Consider the following 20,510-nt stretch of genomic DNA (forward strand, 5'->3'; position numbering starts at 1 on the left):
TGCGCATTCGCCACGTTGCGTGCACCTGCATTGTGCTCTTGCACGGAGGTGTGGCTGAGGCTGGCGGTGGGCGGGGGCTGAGGTACGACCGAACCAAGGCCGAGAATACAAATTAAACACCATTTCTTAGCATTGCCGTGTGATTTTCAGCTTGGGGACTTTGCGGCGGCCTCAGAAAAACACAAAAGTCACGGCTATGAAGGCTGGATGAGTGGCATAGTCAAGCCAAGTGAGCTCAGAATCCGCATAAATATTATGGTGCAAACAAATTATATGCCATTTAAATGTAATACTAATTTTGAAAAGAAAATCCACTTCGCGGCTTCTGTTTTGGGATTCATTCGTCTTCTACTTCCGCTTTCCTGCTTTCCCCGTTGTTGGTTGGAATTCAGCATAAAAATTGTTTATGTACGAGTACTATACACACACACACACACACACATGAAGAGGCTGATGTTGAAAGCGAAACAGTGGCAGGGACGGCGCTTCCACTTCTAATTTCGGATTTTATGAGCCATAAAAATTGCTCCAAGGCGAGACAAACATCAACACAGACAACGTAGACAACGCAAGCAACATAGCAAACAGTCGAAACGACAAAAGGCAAAACAGAAAAACGGCAAATACACATAGCAACAGCAAAAACAACAACAACAGCAACAACAACAGCAACGGCGGCACCAGCAGTAAGAGTAATTGACACCCACTTTTAGTGATACAGCAGGACACAAAGAGAGTGAAGTTGGAGTGTCAGAGGGGAAAGCAAATGTGGACAGTGAAATGGAATAATATATCCAAGTGAAATTTGTACTCTGTTTATGCGTTTCGTTTGTCACGAAATCGTAGTGACCAAATAAATTGTTCACAATAAGTCAAATGTGCGTTCATCGATTGGAGATTTCGTTGGCTGAGAAACGTTCGTTTGAGATTTTTCGAGCCAGAATACCCAGTTATAGTCTCTCTTTATGGTAAACATGAAGTTCAAGGAAATTGTCAGCATATGAACATGAGTCCCTGCCATTGTTGAACCTGCCAAAGTATTGTCTATAGCATTCAAATGCAAAAAGTATCTGATAAACTTTGTTTATGCATGCAACAGCAGCATCCCCTTCCTTAGCCCCAATCTCACCGAGGGGCTTACTGTATATTCTCATAGTTGAGTTCCTTGGGGTTTCGCATTGGCAAACGAACAAACAAATCAAACAATAAATTTACAATTGCTTGATTGTAAATTCATGATTCCCTTTTCGAAGGAAGCACAATATATTTTAGGACATAAGTCAAAAGTCAAATGCAGAGGCCCTCATCAGTTTTCCAGCTGCCTTTAAGTTTGCTTAAGACAAGTCAGTTTTCTCCCAAAGAGCAAGAGTTAATCAGAATCATCTTCGAATGCTCTGTCAGCAATGTCTCCGGGGCACAAAAAGTTCGGAATGGTGGTTAACCCCTTCCACCTGACACGGCTAATGCATTACGACAAAACGACAAACAAAATAACCAAGAAAAAAACAGCGTCGGGGGCAACACGTGGGCCATGGCAATTGGTCGTATGTATAGGTGGAAGACAGGTAGCGGAGCAAGGACGACAGAGGAGGGCCGAACGAAGGTAGCATTTGGTTGCCAGGCAACATCCTCGTGCACTTAACCCTTGACAGACACACTCACACTTGAACATGTGGCTCCCGCTGGTTGACAGCGGAATTTTCCTTCCCTTTTTTACTTTCTGTTTTGGAGCTGGAGCTCCACGTCATGGATGAGTGGCTGCTGCAAGTAGTAGTATCAGTAGAAGCCTTGTCCTGTCCCTGCCGCTGCCACAGCCCCTAACTGTTGGCTGTTGGATGTTTGAAAACTAACAATCCAATTTCAACTCAAAAGCAATGCCATTGGTGACTCTGGTGTGCCTGGGTGCTTAGCCTGATTAATGCTCAGCCAGGCAAAGGTGCTGCCGCCTGGAGGAGCCAGTGAGGGAACAAGCTGCAGCTTTTCAAACAAATTGAATCATAAAACTTGTACCAGCAATGCATGGTCATAGTTAGACCTTTTTATTTTTGAAAGTTAAAAAAGTTTCTTTTTTAGAAAAACACAGAACAAACAAACAAGCTGACTAACACATTGACACAGAGTGAAATAGAGAAAGCGAAGAGAGAGAGAGAGAGACAGAGAAAGTGAGAGGTGAAACACACAAATAACCCGAGGGATACACTGAAATTAATTGAAGTTACCTCCAAAGATTTTAAACTGCATTTTGGCCTCGTCAGCCTTTTTAGTGTTTTTTCAGTGCCAACTAGTTAGCCACAAACACACCCACACACACACACACACACACACACACAACCATACAACTACACATACATACATACACATTCGGTTGGAAAATGTATTAGATGCTTGGTAAGTACTTGCCAACTTTTCCGCTTGTCTTATTTGTTGCTTCTGTTGTCGTTTGGGAAATTTATGCAAACACATTAACAAACTCAACGCATTTGCTTGCCCCGGTTGACGTTTGTTGTCCTTGCTGCCTGTCCCAGTGACAAAGTTGCCTGCGTTAAATGAAATTCGAGTAATTTTTCTGCCGCTTCGAAATGAAATGTCTGCGCTCCCTCAAAAGGAACGGAAACGGAACAAAAAGCAAATGTCAAAATGGCAGCACCAGCAACAACGTCTCGTCAACTCATCACCATCATCAGCAACAGCATTGGCATTGGCATTGGCATTGGCATCAGCATCAGCATCGGCATCAGGCGAAGCCATTTCTAGGTCCAGGGCCAAAGCATCACCTTTTGTTAGGTAACTCACATTATGTGATGGCGGCGCAAACAAAAAATGACATTTGACTTTTAAATTGGATAATTTTTTTCGCTCTTACTCTAGTACAGCCAATCAGTGACAAGGCGAACAAAAGAAGGGCAGAAACGGAACGGAAAATAAAAAGGAGAAAGGAAAAATGCTTAATAATAATTTAATGCTGGCAAAATTATAATTTGCTCCTCGCATTAATCTTTTTGACAAATGCTATTGACGAGAGTTTAAGAATCTCTATTCCTGATTTTCCATTGTGCTTACGAGTTGGTTACTCTCTTATGTATGAGTTCACTTCAACAGGATGCTTTGAATTTGCATACAAATGTTGCACACTCACACAAACACTTTCCACACTTGTGTGTGTGTGTGTGTGCTTTACAGCCACTAATACTGGCTACAAAAATCACATAAAACGCAAGCAAATTGCTCAGATTATGTGCCACTTGGGTTGCCTTTCATATGGAAGCTGCGCCTCCCCTTCACCTCTTGCCAGTATCTCCCTCCCGTCCCTTCCCAATGCAGCTTCTTTTATGGTCATGTTGTGCTACACTTTGGAAATTTATGAAAATAAGAATACCACAAGTCAAGACGACGCTTTGTTCCTTGCCGTCATCTATTTGGGGGGTTTTCTATCAAAGGAAATTTTTGTTCATTAGCTAACATTTGTGGGGCTTATCCCTTGCTGTCGCTCCTGGTTTCAGGATGGGTACAAGTCTGTCTGGATATTTATTTATTTATTTATCTGTGTGTTTGTCTCTCCGCTCTCTATTCCGGCAACGGATTTTTTTACATTTTCAATTTTCTCGCTTTTTCGCCGTGCTGGTGAGTCATTTGTATTGTTTATTTTTGGTTGAGCTCAACCAACGCAAAATGCATACTTAATGTAATGCTCACTTCCAATCATATTTTGCCAACATTTCCTTTTCCTGAGAATTTAAAGGAATTTAAATTCAAAATTCTCCCACATTTACCACCCCCTTAAAAAAAAATATGTCTTCTTTGAATTACCGACATCTTTGTATAGCATGTGAACATTCCCAACATAATTGTGTTGAAAAGCTTTCTATAAGCATAATTTTTGCAACTCAATATTTATTTTTCCATTTCCCTATACCCTATTGCACTGAAGAAACTTTAGGAAAATGTCATTCGATATTAAGGAAATGTTTATTAAGAAGTTGGAGTAAATAGAAGGTTGGAGTGTTGCTACTGGAATTCTTATAGGGCCGAATTTTCCGACCCTTATTTAACTGAAACTTGGAAGCAGAAAACTTTATAAAAAGAAGTTGTAATAGAAATTTACATGTCTCATCGAATTATTCATAAATAGTATTAGAAGTTCATCGATTTCCATTTCTCTTTGTAAGTGCAATAACGTTTATTTTGGTTTCTAGCTATAAGTCTTCCAAAAATGGGAATTTTTTCAATTTCTTTAGTGCTTTGTGTTGATAACGTACGTCAAATTCAAAATGCCAGAGGAAGGAGAAAAACAATAACAAGTCTCTAAAACTATGTGGGTATGTAGGATTAGGGTGTGTGGCGTTCGGTATTGCCAAAGTCTATTCATTCCTTGTCTATATGTGGGCAGACTTGCTTTAATACTTATTTTTCCTACATAATTGCTTTTCTCGCCGCGCTTACATATGGCATACTTTTGATTTTCTTTCACACACAGGCATACCTTTTTATATCTATGCGTGTGCGTGTATGTGCGTGTGTGTGTGTGTGTGTTTCTGTGTCGCATAATGGAATCTTCACGAAAATGGATTTGGATTTACGCAGAGCTTAAAGGCACTGCGATAAGGATATATTGGTGTACATAAGACTCGTGTGGTAGTCGGTACGTGATTTGACAGGAAGCGAGTGCCAAATGGCAGATTATGTCGCCAGCCATTAAATCACTGGCATCAGGTAAAATATGCGATGCTTAAGCAAAATCAATTCTATTTATACGTGAGCGCATAAATTACACAGTCAAAAGCAAACAGAAGCAAAATCCGAATCCGAGGCAGTAAGAGAAACAGAAACAATGGTACACTGGAACGAGAACCACATCCCGAGCAGGAGCTGGAGCTGGAGCTGGAGCTGTGGTAGATGGAGATGGCGATGGAGACGTGCCACATGTTAAACGCGTCATGGTAATAAAATGAAGCTGTAGCCTTAATCCTAACCCAGAGCAAGACGACTGGCAGAAACCGTTTGCTTGGTAAACTGTTTATTTCAAGTGAAATTTATAAATGGAATTACCAACAACAAGAACTTTCCCAACAGGATGGGCGAGGGCGTTTATTTGGTTGTGTGTGGGCGTTGGCATTGGCAACCCTTTTCCAGCCTGAGCCTGTGTGCCACGTGTGGCAGATTGTCTCTATTAGTTGCCACTTTTATTTGGACGCATTTATAAAAGTTGGCAATTTCAATAGATTAAAGCAAATGCGAAACGAATCACATCAAAGTTTGGTATGTATAAGTATCTATCAAATTTGGCAATAATTTGTACAATTCGCGCTCCAATTCGCATTGCAACCTTATTATATCTATATCTGCATCTGCATTAGATTTGATTTGAAACTGCTAAAACAAACTAAGAGCTCCCAACTGGACTACATTTGGTTGATGGCAAACCAAAATCAAACCGATGTTCATTTATTATGCGCATAATTTTACTAAATTTGTCCTCCCTTATATTCTGTGTCAATTTGTTTGGCTGCTGTCAATGTGTTTTGCGGCTGGCTGATGTCATATGCAACGTTTTAATCTCTCATTTTGGTTGGCGGTTAGAAATGGCAGTGACTCCAGCCCCAGTTCCACAGATGTGTACATAAACACAGAGACGAAAACGAGCCTTCGAGTGGGCAACATTCAGTTGCAATTGTCAAAGTCAATTAGAAGTTGTTTGGTTCCATGTGCGGGCAAAAAAGTTTGCCCATTTGTTGGTCTAATAATCCAAATCCCATAGACATATCTGGCAGGTCAATAAATTCCTAGCCCAGACAATGTCTAGCCAGTCAGTGAACATAACAACAATCAAATGCCTTCATTTTGCTTTGACAATGGCCAAAAACAATGCTGGCAAGACAAATGCCAAAAGAAAACACAATTATGTCCAATAACTCATACGCCCAGTGGTCGCTCTTTAAATTTTCTCCATTCTTATGGTAATGGTCAAAGTGTTGGCAAAAAGTTTACAGAATTCGAAAAACGGGAAAAAAGTGAAATAAAACCGAAATCGAAACTGGAATTCGTCGAAATTTTATGGTCGACAACATGACGTCGCAGTTTATTGACCAGCCTTAGGCCAAATGAATGCGAACCAGAATCAGAAACATGCAAAATAATCCAAAATGGAAAAGAGGCTCGCGTAAGCATAAACTGAAACTGTAGTAAAACTATTAAGTAAATTGTCGGACGACTGCCAATCGTAAAAACTGAAACAAATCCCCGGTCTAAGCATACATACATGATAGTATACAAAGATATAGAAGTTGCACGATGACGCAAGCAGAAACAACCAGAGAGGAAATATCGAATCATTTCCCTTTTGGTGTGGCGCAATTTTAAAGCCAAACGCGTGTGTGTGGGGTGTGTGTGGGAGAAGGGGGCTGCTGTTGGAATTGCAAAACAAAAGTTAAATGCCCATCAATAACACTTTCCTTACGGCTTTTCACTGCCCTCTCAATACTCCTTCTTTTCGCCCCTCGACAGAGTGGCTAACCAATGTGATTTATGACATTGACTGAGGATGCCTTTTTCTCTATGTTCTTAAAAAATGTTGAAAGTTGGTTATGTTTTTTTCATCTCTCTTTTCTGTTGCTGTTGTTGTTGTTGTTGTTGTGGGTTGTCATGTATAAATAATCAAATCCAATTTGGTTAATGGCATTGATTCTATTTTGTCCATGTATATATATATATATATGCATTTAATATACACAAATTTACATACATTTTGTACTGTCGGGGCATAAAATTTAAAAGAGCGCACAAATTTTGTGCGCGCATGCAAAATGTCTGATTTTTAATTTCCTGCCCATGTCAATCAATGTGGGCCTTGAACATGAAATATATGTGCGTGTGTGTTTGTACGAGTGAAGGGCACGTGGCTGTCTAACAGGTAACTGGAGTCAACCCCACCACCCGTCACCCTAAAAACTATGTATGTTTGTATGTAGACAGACTTCCAGGCCAAGGGTCATTCTCATTTTGGTTTCACTTTTATTGCAGCTCGTAAATTAATATAAGCGTAAGTAAACCAACAATCTACACATAAAACTGAATGGATATGGCCCTGACGACGAGTGACGGATGAAAAGTGGTGATGGCACTGGAGCTCCACACAATGGGTAGGCCATAACCAGGCATCAGGCATCAGCAGAGATCGCAAGGCGACTTGCGCTTACCCTGAACTCACTTGCCCCTGCTGCATTGTCAGCTGACTAACTACACTCGATGCTAAACGGGGTAAGAACTTTACCTGCCATTGTGTTTCACTCGATTTCTCAGGCTCTGGTCACATACACGCACGAATTGTCAGTCAAGTGACGGTGAAATGCTTGGGTATTGTGTTCTTTGTGCCATTCGGTGCGGCAGCCAGCACGATATACACACACAAATGAGAATTTAAGATGACAATTTTCGCGCGCGTGTCCTTGCCGTTTCAACCTTGACACTTGACACTCTTCCCATTGTCATAGGCCTTAAGGTGGCAACGGCATGCCTTGTTGATAAATGATATGCTTGGCAGGCAAAAACTTATTTCTTCCTCGGTGGTATTTTCTTTTTTTGCAGATGCACTCAGCTTAAAAAGTTGTGCCCACCGACAACTGTCGCCATAATTCACTTTCACAGGACAAGCGAGTCGAAGAAGCCGTGCAACAACCAGGAAGAAAGTTCGTAACGACACTTGGCCAAACAAGTTTCAGACACAGGCGCACACACAGAAACTACACACAAAGTCAGTCCCAAGTCTGTAGCAGTTGGCCGTCTGGGGAGAGAATGGTAATAAAACTTTAGCCCCGCCTCCCAGTCTCATCGCGGCCTTCGGTACATTTGTTTTTCGCAGAACCACAGCAATTGTTGCCATTTGCAAGCGGCTCAATCACAGCTAGGAACAAGGTAAAGGAAACTTCAACGCAACTCAAATCACCTGACAGCAAGAGCAGGGAATGGGCAAGGGGGTTGAGCGGACTCGAAAAAAGAAAATGCCTGAAATGACAGAGGAGACCAGAGACAAAACGGAAACAAAGGACGAATGGCCTTGTCCAATGGCATCGAAAGGCAAGCCAGAAGGAAGAAGATTGCATGACAGGCATTCAAATAACTTGTCACTCAACATGGCCAGCAGGACTCCTAGTTTTTGCTTTATTTCAAATGATTTTTCATTCCTTCTTCTGCTCATGCACCGACAGGATTCTGACTTGGGGTTGCCAGTGAAATGTAATCCAATTGCAGATACTTATTTAGTCCCAATGTTCGATAATGAAAAGCTACTAAAAAATCAGAATCACATTACCCCCAATAAGTGGGCTATAAAAAAGCATAAAGAGAATATCAAGGAACACATTATTTCGCCTATCTCGGGATGGGCTAACTTCCTTCTTCTAATTGCTCTTTCCTGGAATGTCCGTTCACATTGTGCATCAAAGCAAAAGCCACACCACATAATTAGGACTCTATCAAAGTCCTCGACTCGCCCACATTTTGGCACTTTGGCCTGTCAATCAGGGGCAACAAGCAAACCATTTAAAACCGCTTAAATAATTGATATGTATGCCGGACCGCAATCAAGCCAAGTTAATTAATGATTAACACGCAACAATCATAACTAATTTACTGTGAAATCAGGGCGTAGTTAAAGGTGGCCCATGACGACTGACGAACGATGAGACGATGAGACGATGAGACGATGAGACGATGAGACGAAGAGGACGAAAGGAGGCAAGGACGCGGGTTTGCGTGTGGGCAAGTGTGCTTCCCCACTTGACTGCATTTCGATTTCTATTTGATTTTTAATTGGCAATTATAGAAAGTTGGCGATTGGGTAGCAATTGGTCTTCATTGGGCAGCCAAATAATAAATAATTATGCCAAATGAATTTTACTTCAATGAGAGTCTGATTGATTAAGCAGAGAGTTCGTAAGTTTCTCCCAATCTGGGCACAATCAAGAGGATAATTTATAAGAGTCGACAGAATTTGGTACAAATATTATATAATGCAATATAATATCATACACAGCGTGTGATTAACAAGCTGTTTTACTTCGTGCATGGTATACCAAAGTCGGAGAGATGAGTTACTTTCCAAATTTTTTTTTTCAGTTTTCTGAACAAACTTTTGGCTCTCCAATAAATTAGTGTTTATTTTATGCCATAAAATTTGAACACAGTTTAGTTAAATGAGTTTTAGTTCGTTTCTTTCACCCAACATTTTCATTTAATTAACAGCACATTCACTACCCACTCACTCACACACAGACACACGTGCACACGCATAGGAGAGTCCTTCAAGCGGAATTAGTGATCCGAGTTTCCTGTTTGTTTGGCTGGTTATTAAGTAATCTCAACACAGACTCACAGAGAGAAGCATGTTTATATAAAGCTGGTAAAAGAGAGAGATAGAGAGAGATTCAGTGTGTGAGAAACAGTGAGAGGGTGGGGGTAGGGGGGGCATAATAATTTGGCAAGTAGAGCTGAAACCGAAACTAAAGTGCAGCCGCCTAATCCGATTTGGCAAACCATAAAATGGAAATATTCAAGAGTAAACAGACTCTAAATGCTCTCTCATTCACGAAATGTGAAAGCGCAGTCAAAATGCTCTACAAGTCCAAACTATTCTAGGGTATGACAAATTCATCCAAAGTCACAAAGTTAATTGCAAACTGCCTGTACAGGTTAATGCAATCAAATAATTGTCTGCCTCCTTTAACCCCACACATTTCGTTTTTATATCTGCCTCGTTTTTTGTTTTTGTGGGTTTTCTTTTCTTTTTTTATTTTAATTACATTTGGTTGTGTAAACAATTTTGACGCATTAAGCGCTTACATAAAATAATAATTAAATAGAATACAAACAATCCAGCGGACGATGGAAGAACGTATTTTATACATAATTATAATGCCCTGTGGGTGGTAGATGGTGTGCGGTATTAAGTAGTTATAAAAATATGCAAATAATTCCGACCCTGACAAATACACACGTATATTGGATTGGCGTATGGGTATGGGTGCGGTGCGAGTAAGAGGAACCGGCTAAAGCCATTAAAATCCCAAAGTAAAAGCATTTCGGGAAGCAATATATATGTGAATGGAATTTGAATCTGAACACGTGTACTCAGAACTCAGTTCCTCTTGCATCCTTGCTGCCTAGTGGAACGTTTAGAAACAACATCTTTGAGTTAAGCAAAATGTCTAGAATATCAACCTAAGCCTAAAGAAACCAAGAACAAAGCAAAAAGCAGAGGAAACCTATAAAGAAAAGGAAAACCAAAGCAACAAAATGAATAAGGAGAGTACAACACCAAAAAGGAGGCCAACGAAAATATAAAAGAAAAACAGCTGCCAAATGCCAGCGGCCAGTTTATGGAATTTCCCGCTGACTTCTCTTTTAGAGCTGTTTGTGTTGTTGCTAAATATGAGGGCGGGGGAAAACTCTATGTACACTTGGGGGAAAACTTTTCCGAATGCAAGGAACTTGTTGTTTGGTTTTAAAGATTTTAAACAAGCAATATCCTTACCGTTTAATAAGGGAAATGAGAAACTGGCCAAAAAGATTGCTGAACTCTTTTTAATATTTAAGTCAATTAATTAAATCGTACTAGTCCTGTCAATCCAGCAAAAATATGGACTAAAATCTGTTTGGTACGGAGTAAGAACTCTGTATTTTTCAATTCATTCCGAGATATCTAATGCATCTGTTAAACATATTAGCTTAATTGCTAAGTTTCTTAATCTTCATTAATAGTTAGAATTCCTTTAAAATAATTGGGCAACAGATCAGCAACAAAAGTTATAGAAAAACACATTAAGGAATGGATAATGATGAGTTGTTTATATATGATATTTGAGTTGCTAGACTTTTAATTTATCCATTATTTCAACACTCAACATTTTTTTTCGCCTTGAGATTTTGACATTTTCCAATCAAATGTTAGCGACAATGAAGGAAGGTATATATAAATATTTTAAGGGCGTGGCTATGAACAGATAACAGTTTGTAGAATTCTCGCATTACTAAAATCATGAAATAGGTACAGCGAGTTATCTATTCAGGTTCCTCAGAGTGTATGCAAATGGCTGTAAATGGCTGAATTGCTCACTGGCTGACTGAATCGTGGTCGTGTGAGTAGTCAGTCCCGCCGTTAGTCTTCCGCTTGGCATGGCTCAGCTCAACTCAGCATGGGTCAGCGCGATAGTGACTAACTAAAAAAAACTGCAGGCATCAGCATGATGTTGGGTAAATTTGCATTCATAAAGCAGTAGCGCGCATTTAAGCCATTTGTATGCAAAACAGAAAGTTAGGAAAAGTGGCAAATGGAAAGACCAACCACCATCTCTGAACATGGTCTTGACTGGGACAGCCCAGCTCCCATACCAGTCCCAAGATCTGGCCAGTGATGTTGGGGACGAGAGATGAGTGCGTGCAGGTAAGCGATTCAAATTAAAACAATCATCAGAACCAGCAACAGCAACAGCCGAAGCGGCTGGAAGCAATTAAGCTGAATGGAGCATCTAATAACTTTGCCTGCCGGATGGCTGAGTTGATGGCTGGCTGGTTTTTCACATGCTCGAGACAAATCCGCTTAATGACATTCAAGCTGTCCATTTCCGTTTCCTTTTGCTTGTCCTCGTGTCCCCCATCATTTTTCTTTCTCAGGCAGAGAAGGACTTTATGCTTTGCGCGAAAAGAAATGTACGGAATTAATTAGGCGTTAATTGTAATTTTGACTAAAACAAAAGAGTTTAATTAATTTACCTAGGTCCTAATGCTGGAAGAATTTGACTCTGGCTCATGCAAGGGCATAACGGGAGAAAACTGGCTCAAATACAATTTCACACTTCGTCTGGTGCCCATTGTGCTGCGCACGGGAAGAACCCAATTCAGGCGGCATCCGAGGCGTATGAGCGATTTTTTCTTATTTCGCTTTTAATGGTTGCCTGCGCCTTTTGGCCTCTCTCTCTTTCTGCCTAATTAATTGACTTGCTACGCTCGAGCTGCTCTGCTTCCCCTATAAACATTAACCCTCTTACCTATGACTGGCTCTGATAAAAGGGGCGTGACTGGGCTGCATTGCCAAACCCTGTTTAAAAATGTTTTTTTTCACTCGCTCTCGTTGTTTCTTATTTTTTTTTTGTGTTGCATTCACAAATATTGTCAAATAATGGAATTTATCCCCCTTCATCGCGTGTATGTGTTTGTGAGTGTGTGAATGTCCTTTGTGAACCGAACAAGCTTTCAATGTAATTGAATTGAGACTGTGTTCTGTGACGCCTCTGCACCCCTTCGATACCGGCGGCACATTTGCACGCCATGTATAAAATAAAAAACAAGGAGAATAAAATGCCCGCAGCTGGGAAATTCACGTTGGTTATTAGAGGTGGAAAGGGGGAAATATGATTTTATTATGAATCGTTTTTTATTTCGATATATTTCGATTTTGCTGCTATTATGGAATTTGCATGTCTGGCCAGTTAAGCGTTTTGGCATATGGAAAATTGCACAATTGAATTGAAGCAGAAGCTGCTTGCATTACGGATCGTGTCTCGATACGCATACATACATACATATGCATCAGTTGTGTTGATTTGCAAATTCACAGACTGATTTGCAGGCACTCTTCGATTTCTGCAGCACATTGTAGAAAAATATTTACTTATGCAAATCGGTTGCAATCAATGAGTTTAAGCAAAGTCCTTGCTTCGTTTACTTTACTTTGTTTCTTATGCAGATCTCATTAAGTGGCGCCTAGAGGTATGCAATAAAAAGCTTCGAATAGTTCTCCATTCGAAAGGTTAGACGAAACAGAGGAATTTCAGCTGCAACTACAAGTTAAAATCAACAAACAAAAAAGGAACAAAATTTCACAGTTAAAGGATAGTCGCGTAAAATTGTTAAAGAATTCTTTTTGTTTTTGGTTTGAAGGAAGTAAATCATGTCAAAAATAATTCGTCCTTAAATGGTTGGTAAACAAACTAAGTGTTTTTTTCGCACTTCTATTTTGCCTAATTGAGATTTTGCTTACCCGTAAATATATTTAATTATATATTCTCTTAGTTAAATTTGAATCCAACTCATTAATTTGCTTAGATTTGATGTATTTGATATGACTAAACTAATAAGCTCGATTTGTCTTAAGGTTGCACTTTCACTTCATTCGCAATGCGATCCCACACACTTGTCCACTTGGCTCCACGGGATTGATCTCAGACTTTAACGTTCTGTGACGAGTTGATCTGGATAAACACATCCGCGTCGCTACGTGTTTAAAAACGAACTGAAAATCACGTTAGCCATCATCAAAATCAAAGATTCCTCTGGCTCGTCGTTCAAACGAAACTCACCTCGACACGAACTCGGCAACGACTGAAGTAACGACGACAACGACCACGGTTCAAACCCGAGGCAATCCAATTGGTTCGGCCTGGCTCGGCCGACTCGACTGTGGGTCTGTGGGACAGAATCCAAAGGCGAGTGTAAAAGTGAAAGCCGTCCCCGTTGCCGTTGAGGCAGGTTAGTAAGCTCGTGGGCTGCGATGTTTTTACGATGTTTCGTTGATTATACTGGAAGTGCAATCTATGATGAGAGATTTTGATAAGAACTCAACCATTCCAAACCTTAAACTGTTGCATGCAACATCCTCTTGTCGTAAACATTAGCCCATCTGCACATGATGAAAGGACTGCAAAATAATTTTTTTACTTGTGTTTTAAACAAATTAATGTACATTTTAAATGTAAGCATTCAACAATCCAGGATAAACTAGTTTTTTATTTGACTTTTAATGTAAACTAAACTCCCTAGCTCATTTCTAGCAAAAAGTGTTATCAACAAGTTGAAAAGGACAGTTAAAAAAAGAGCATAACTCTTAAGTCGTAAACATGTTATGATTGAACTGATTAATACTATGAACAACTGATACGAGTGCTTGAAAGCATAGTTAGAATAAGGAACTAACAAAATCTCACGATCCCATCATTCAGCATCTTCAAATAGTTAAATTAAGACGGACTCTGAAGATTCCAAAAACAATAATTTTGAATAACTTTTTAAGGGCTTACCAGATATCTTTTTCATTATAAACGCCAAACGTCTTAAATCCCAAGAAAGATTTGAAGTCAAGCGATTAAGAGCATTATGCGCTTAGCGAAATATATTTTGCTATATCGCCAACTCAAATTAACTTATCTATGTATTTTCTATTTAATATTTTTTTTCTAAATTAATCCGACACTTATTAAATATGTTTGTTACTCTTATTAATTAAAGTGTTTAATTCCAAATAACGGGAAGAAATGTATCTTAGTGGTTCTAAAAATTTGTAAATTATTTATTAGTATTATAAATTATATTATTGTTATATATTTGAACACAATAATTGTAACATGAAAAATTTATCAAAAAATAAAAACTGTAAAACGAATAAAAAATAAAACAAAACCAGAGGGCTGGGGCTAACTTCGACCGCGTCAAAGTTTGTATACCCTTGCAACTTTTTTGGTAACTCTTTCCTTACCTATAGCCATCAAAATGGAAAATCGTTCAAGCTAAAAAGTTTAATGTTTGCGAAAGAACGGCCTACAATCTTAGCATATGAAATAACGAAGATATTGATCAAAGTCACTGTTTTCTACCGATCGTTCCTATGGGAGCTATATGATATAGTAACCCGATATTTATCAAATTTGGCACAGTCATTAACAGATATATTAAACTAACAAATAATTAATTTGAAAGCAATCGCGTCAAAAGTAACGAAGTTATTGACAAAAGTCACTGTTTTCGAAAGATCGTTCCTATGGGAGCTATATGATATAGTCACCAGATCTTGATCAAATTTGGCACAGTCATTTATATGTGTAATTCACTCACCAATATTAAATTTCATGACAATAGCTCAGAGAATAACGAAGTTATTAAGAAAAGTCACTGTTCGTGACTTTGCCATTTGTATGGGAGCTATATGATATAGTGATCCGATCCGGCTGAATCCGAGATATACAACGCCTGCAGTATATAAGCCTACATGCAAAATTTCCCTTTCAAATTACCCTTTTTGCAAGGGTATAAAAACAAAACTATTCATTAAATAGCAAGCGCAATTTTGTTGTTAGAGTTCTTCGTTCATTATGTTGTGGAAAACCTCTCACTCGAAGCTCTGAAACAAGAACCAAATGTTTTGTTTTTATGCAATGCTCTAGTATAGAATAAATGGTTTCATAATTTTTAATTCAAATTTCCACAATATACATCTTTAACACACCACATCTTTAAATATTCTTATTTAAAGTATAATTCAAAATCGTTAAATATTGGGCATACTTTGACCTTAATTTCTTTCTTTTCGAATATGAAATTTCTGAACAGAAACGCAAATGTAAGATTTTTAGTCAATTTTGAAAAAATCTCTTGCAACGAAACCGTTTAGTCTATTGATTTCATGTCCCTACGTAATGCACTTTTTAATTTTCAAAATCAAATTCAAAATATCTTTTGCAATGTTTACTCGAATACATGAATAACAGAAGGCCACTACTACTCTGAGTGGGTATGAGTTGTATGTCCTTGGAATTTAGTTTTGATTTTCTCGACCATTACCATAATGAAGAAATATTAAAGCCAGTTTAATGTTTAACTGTTTCTCATCATCTGTCATGGTTTGGTTTTCAGACGGAAATGGCCATCTGAGTGTCATAGGCGTATTTATCAATGAACTTGACTTTAATTAATTGATTCGATGCTTTTTTGAAAATTGCTGAATTTAACTCTTACTTATACTTGTTCGGCATATTTACTTTTTAAAGTTTGATATCAAGTAATCTAGCGCCCTTTAATGTGGTTCAAAACAACTTCGATGTTTTCCACTCACTGTCGCTTACTTCCAGGACATGCGCAGAGCCTAAATCTCAGCTGTTGAGTTCCGAATGTCCGGCTTTTTTGTCGAATGGTGAATTTTGCAAGCAACTGATAAGGGCAACTGATAAGAAATGCATTGTAGCTACACAGCAAGAACAACAACAATGGAAGTGGCTAGAGGAGAGCAATTACTTGATAATTTCCTTTGCATGGCAGTGATAGAGACGCAGTTGGGGAGACGGGAAAACAGAGAAATGCAATTAATGTGCCAGATTTTACAATTAGTGAACTACCTCAATCAAAATAATGCAGTCATTTCCCAGACAGAGGAAACCATGCGGCTGCATCTGTGTCCCCCTTTCATCTCCTTCTTTCCCCTTGCTCTCATTGTCATTGTTGCTGTTGTCGTAAAAATTGTGCGCTGCTTTTAATAGGAAATTCGTGGTCGTCGTCTCCCTCCTTTTTTGTTTTTTCTCTTATTTTTTATTTTTGGCGATGGGGCAGACTTTTAATTATGATAATTACATTGTTGTAGCTATGCCAGTTTCGTTTAGAGCGAAAGGGGGCAAGCCGCAGGTGTAATCACCCCTTTATGGAAAAGTGCAACTGGGGTGTCATATTTCGGTATTTCAAATTAACTCAAATGAAACTTCTTAAAATAATTTGCAAAATAAACCATTTTACACAATTTCGTCAATTGCTCTTCAAGCGAATCTAATTAACTGAATTCATTGTTGTTTATAGTTAATGGTGTCAGTCGATGGAACGAAATACCATTCAACTACAATGATTTCTAGAGAATTCCGAAAGGTGTTTGGCAAAGTTTGCCCACTTTGTCTGATACTTGAACCATTTTTTTAATCTTAGTACATTAACGATCATATCTATGTACAGGAAGAAGTCAGCTTTTTCGATCCCATAAAGTATATATTTTTTCATCTGTTCAGATGAAGTTTATTTAAAATTTTCAACGAGGTACATAAATTTTTATATATGCTATTAGGTGCTATTAGATGCTATTATTATATGTGCTATTCAGATTGGTATCCTTTACTTGATTCTCACGCTACATCGAACTATGTTATTTGAAAACATTTTGATTTATTGCAAGTTACATTTGGGTTACAGAGAGACGAACTATACCCTTGATATTTTTTGTGTTTCTCTTACCTATAAACGTCAAAGCAAAAATACATTTTATCAAAAAGCCGGATCTACGCCAGATAACTTTAATAAAACTTTAATAAATCAAACATAAAAACTTGAAGATGTATCCAATACTATCACATTTGTAAATAGCGATACTCCAACTGCTTCACCTACTTTTCGTATACAACTAAATGATATAGTGCTCCGACCCTAAAGATTTTAATACTTGATCTGACCCAGCACCATTTCAGCCCGATAGCTTTTAAGATGGCTGAGTAAAACACATACACACCGACGGACAGACGGACATTGCTATATCGACTCAGCTTCTCATGCTAATCGAGAATATACTATATTATGGGCTTCTATCAGTAAATACTTTCAGTAAGACAATTAATCATTTCCTATAATCCCTTCTATAACCAATTAACTCTATAAAGCCATATCCACGGCAATCGCCAAAGCTAAGAGATGAATTTCTATATATTTTAATTGGAAAATTGATTTAGTGTTAGCTAGAAAAGACATTTGAAATATGTTCAGTGGATCTTGTCGATAGCAGTATATTATAATTGCGAATATAAAGATCCACTGCTAACAAAAATTTCGGACTACGCCCATGATAAGGCCTCTTTGCACTCGTAGCTTATTTCCTAATTAATACGCTGTTTTGCAATTTTATAGTCACTCATATGAACATGTATAGCTCACATTTGGCGGGTATAGTTATGGCGCTTTAATGGCGATGGGTCTCAGCTTATGGACCCCTTAATAATAGACATTCCAGAAAAAAATATTTGTGTGATATTTTCCATACTAGATGCTTGTTGCTATTTCGAATAATTGGGCTATAGTTTCAATAGTCTGGCGCTCTGTTGGTGCAGTGAATAACATTCTACAGAACAGAGAATAAAAAAGAACAAAGAATAAATAGAAATGGCAGTGCATTGAAAAATCCAACAATTTTATGCATGGGGCAAATTGAAAAAAAGCGCGTAAAAGTTTTGGCATTTAAACAAGAACTAAAACGACGACAAATTAAGACTCCAGATTGGGCTAGGCGAATTGTACGAGAGCCACATAACATACATAGAACATATGTATATATGTGCATATGTTGTGTTATGTCTTTCCCACGATTTATATTTTTATTTGGTTTTTCGACATGCATGCAACAATTTATGGTGCTGTCAACAATATGGCAGCCGCATGGCTTTTTGTTTTTTAATCTTCTGCTGCTGTCCCTGGACATGCTAATTGCAAGTGAACATTTTTGAACCATTCGCCATGATTTAATGCGCCATAACTTGGCTGGCCAAATTGACAGCGAATGCGCCATAAATTGTGTAGCATACTTTTTAGCGTAGCAGATTTGATGCACACACTCGCACTCGCACTCACACTCACACTCACACACAGACTCGCGGCAGAGAGGCAACCGCTGACAAGAGCAGACAGCGGCCATAAAACGAACTAAACGAAACATTTACATTTACATTTCCTGTCAGTTTCATTAATTATGAAAAGCATTTTTTCAACCACTTTCCAAAAAAGAAGATACTGAGAAAGAGGGGCAAAAATAAATAAATAAAAAAGTTTCGCTGTCGAAAAGTAACCTGAAACTATGCAATGTTATTTCACATTTCATTTTGAATATGCAAATTTTTGTTCAACTTTTCACATGGCATGCAAAACTTTCTACCCCATTTTCCATTTTATCATTTTCCCAATTGCGTTTTAATTGCAATCATGTAAGCTCTCACTCAAAGGCCAACAAATTCCTGAATTGACTATGAGAAACACTTAAGGGAGCCAAGCAGGTGTGTAACTTCACATAATTGCTATGATCACGCAAACTTAATTATATAATTAGGGGACAACCAATTACTAGGCTAGCTATCCCCTGTATAAAAGGCAACTAAATCGAATTGGAATCAATCAGTTGAACCCATTATGGACATCAATAGTTTGAGTTTCTTCAAGAGCCATTGGACAGCATGGAAGGTTTTGGGTTCGGCCCACCAGCAGATACAATGGCGAGGCCTATACAGAGTGGCCACCATTCTGGCCAATCTGCTGGTGACCATTGCCTATCCATTTCATCTGGGCATGTCGCTGTTCCGCAACAGAACCTTGACCGAGGATATTCTAAATCTTACCACATTCGTCACTTGCCTGGCTTGTTCACTCAAGTTCCTAATCTACGCCTATAACTTCGAGATGGTGTCTAAGATAGAGGATCTGCTGCGAAAACTTGATCAACGCGTTAGCGGCCCCAAACAAATCAACATCTACAGTCAGCTGAGGAATCAACAGCGGATGATTCTCTACATTTTTATTGGCATCTACTTGCCTTGCGCCGTATTCGCGGAGCTGTCTTTTCTGTTCCAAGAGCAAAGAGCTCTCATGTATCCTGCGTGGTTTCCATTTGATTGGATTTCATCAACCAGAAACTTCTATATAGCCAATGTCTATCAGATTGTTGGTATCTCGTTTCAACTGTTGCAAAACTATGTGAGCGATTGTTTCCCCGCTGTCGTTCTGTGTCTGATCTCTGCCCACATTAAGATGCTATGTCTGAGATTCGAACAGGTTGTCGATGAAAAAGAGCTGGAGAACTGCATAACTGACCACAAGCATTTGCTAGAGTAAGTGGGTCTGTTAGAATCCCCAGAACATGTAATCGAAACCCATCTCTCCATAGGTTATTCAGGGCCATCGAAGCGTTCATGTCGTTGCCCATGTTCATCCAGTTCGCTGTTACTGCCCTAAATGTCTGCATTGGCATTGCGGCCTTGCTCTTCTTCGTTAGTGAACCGATGTCGCGCATCTATTTCCTATTCTACGCTATGGCCATGCCTCTGCAGATCTTTCCCACTTGCTACTTTGGCACAGATAACGAGTTTTGGTTCGGACGCCTCCACTATGCCGCTTTTAGCTGCAATTGGCTGGACCAGAGCAAGACATTCAAGAGGAAACTTATGCTTTTCGTGGAACGCTCCTTAAAAAGGAGCACAGCCATGGCGGGGGGAATGCTTCGAGTACATGTCGACACTTTCTTTTCCACTTTAAAATTTGCCTACTCACTGTTCACAATCATCCTGCGAATGAGAAAGTGAGGTCAATAAATCAGAGCTGCAACAGCATAAGCAGCGGAAGTCATTTAAAGTTTCCGTTGCTCAATTGGAAGAGCGAATAGGGAGGAGGCCAACAGATGCGATGGATGATAATTGATTCTGCCAATGGGACACGAGTCATGTGCCGACAGCAGCTAATTGGAATCACTCCTTGGAAAATTTGCATTGTATCTATCGTTCTATCCCAGGGGACGGGGTTTAGGTGGGCGGCAAACAAATCAATTGCTTCAACTAGGATAACAGCAATCCTATAGCTGGTTTATTGTTGTTGCTATTGTTGGCGCTCGCTTATTTATTTGCACAACGATAAGACATTAAAAGACTTGCAGAGCTTTGTGTTTGGGGCCAAAGCCCGTAATGCGC

The 20,510-nt window shown here is 39.1% G+C and overlaps 1 protein-coding gene across 1 annotated transcript; it reads left to right on the forward strand.

The window, feature by feature from the left end:
- Nucleotides 1–18,963: 18,963 nt before the first annotated feature.
- On the forward strand, nucleotides 18,964–20,129 carry LOC6652543 (odorant receptor 59a). Its single transcript, XM_002074605.1, has 2 exons — nucleotides 18,964–19,658; nucleotides 19,715–20,129. Exons 1-2 carry the CDS (start codon nucleotides 18,964–18,966, stop codon nucleotides 20,127–20,129), a joined length of 1,110 nt encoding a protein of 369 aa, XP_002074641.1.
- Nucleotides 20,130–20,510: the final 381 nt, after the last annotated feature.

This window comes from Drosophila willistoni (assembly GCF_018902025.1).
Source record: "Drosophila willistoni isolate 14030-0811.24 chromosome 2L unlocalized genomic scaffold, UCI_dwil_1.1 Seg168, whole genome shotgun sequence".
Lineage (NCBI taxonomy): Eukaryota > Metazoa > Arthropoda > Insecta > Diptera > Drosophilidae > Drosophila > Drosophila willistoni.

Bases quoted from the DNA above. Each gene is read 5' to 3' on its own strand.
- LOC6652543 (XM_002074605.1), top strand. From the start codon at position 18,964: ATGGACATCAATAGTTTGAGTTTCTTCAAGAGCCATTGGACAGCATGG. The intron at 19,659-19,714 runs GTAAGTGGGTCT...ATCTCTCCATAG, and splicing joins GACCACAAGCATTTGCTAGA to GTTATTCAGGGCCATCGAAG.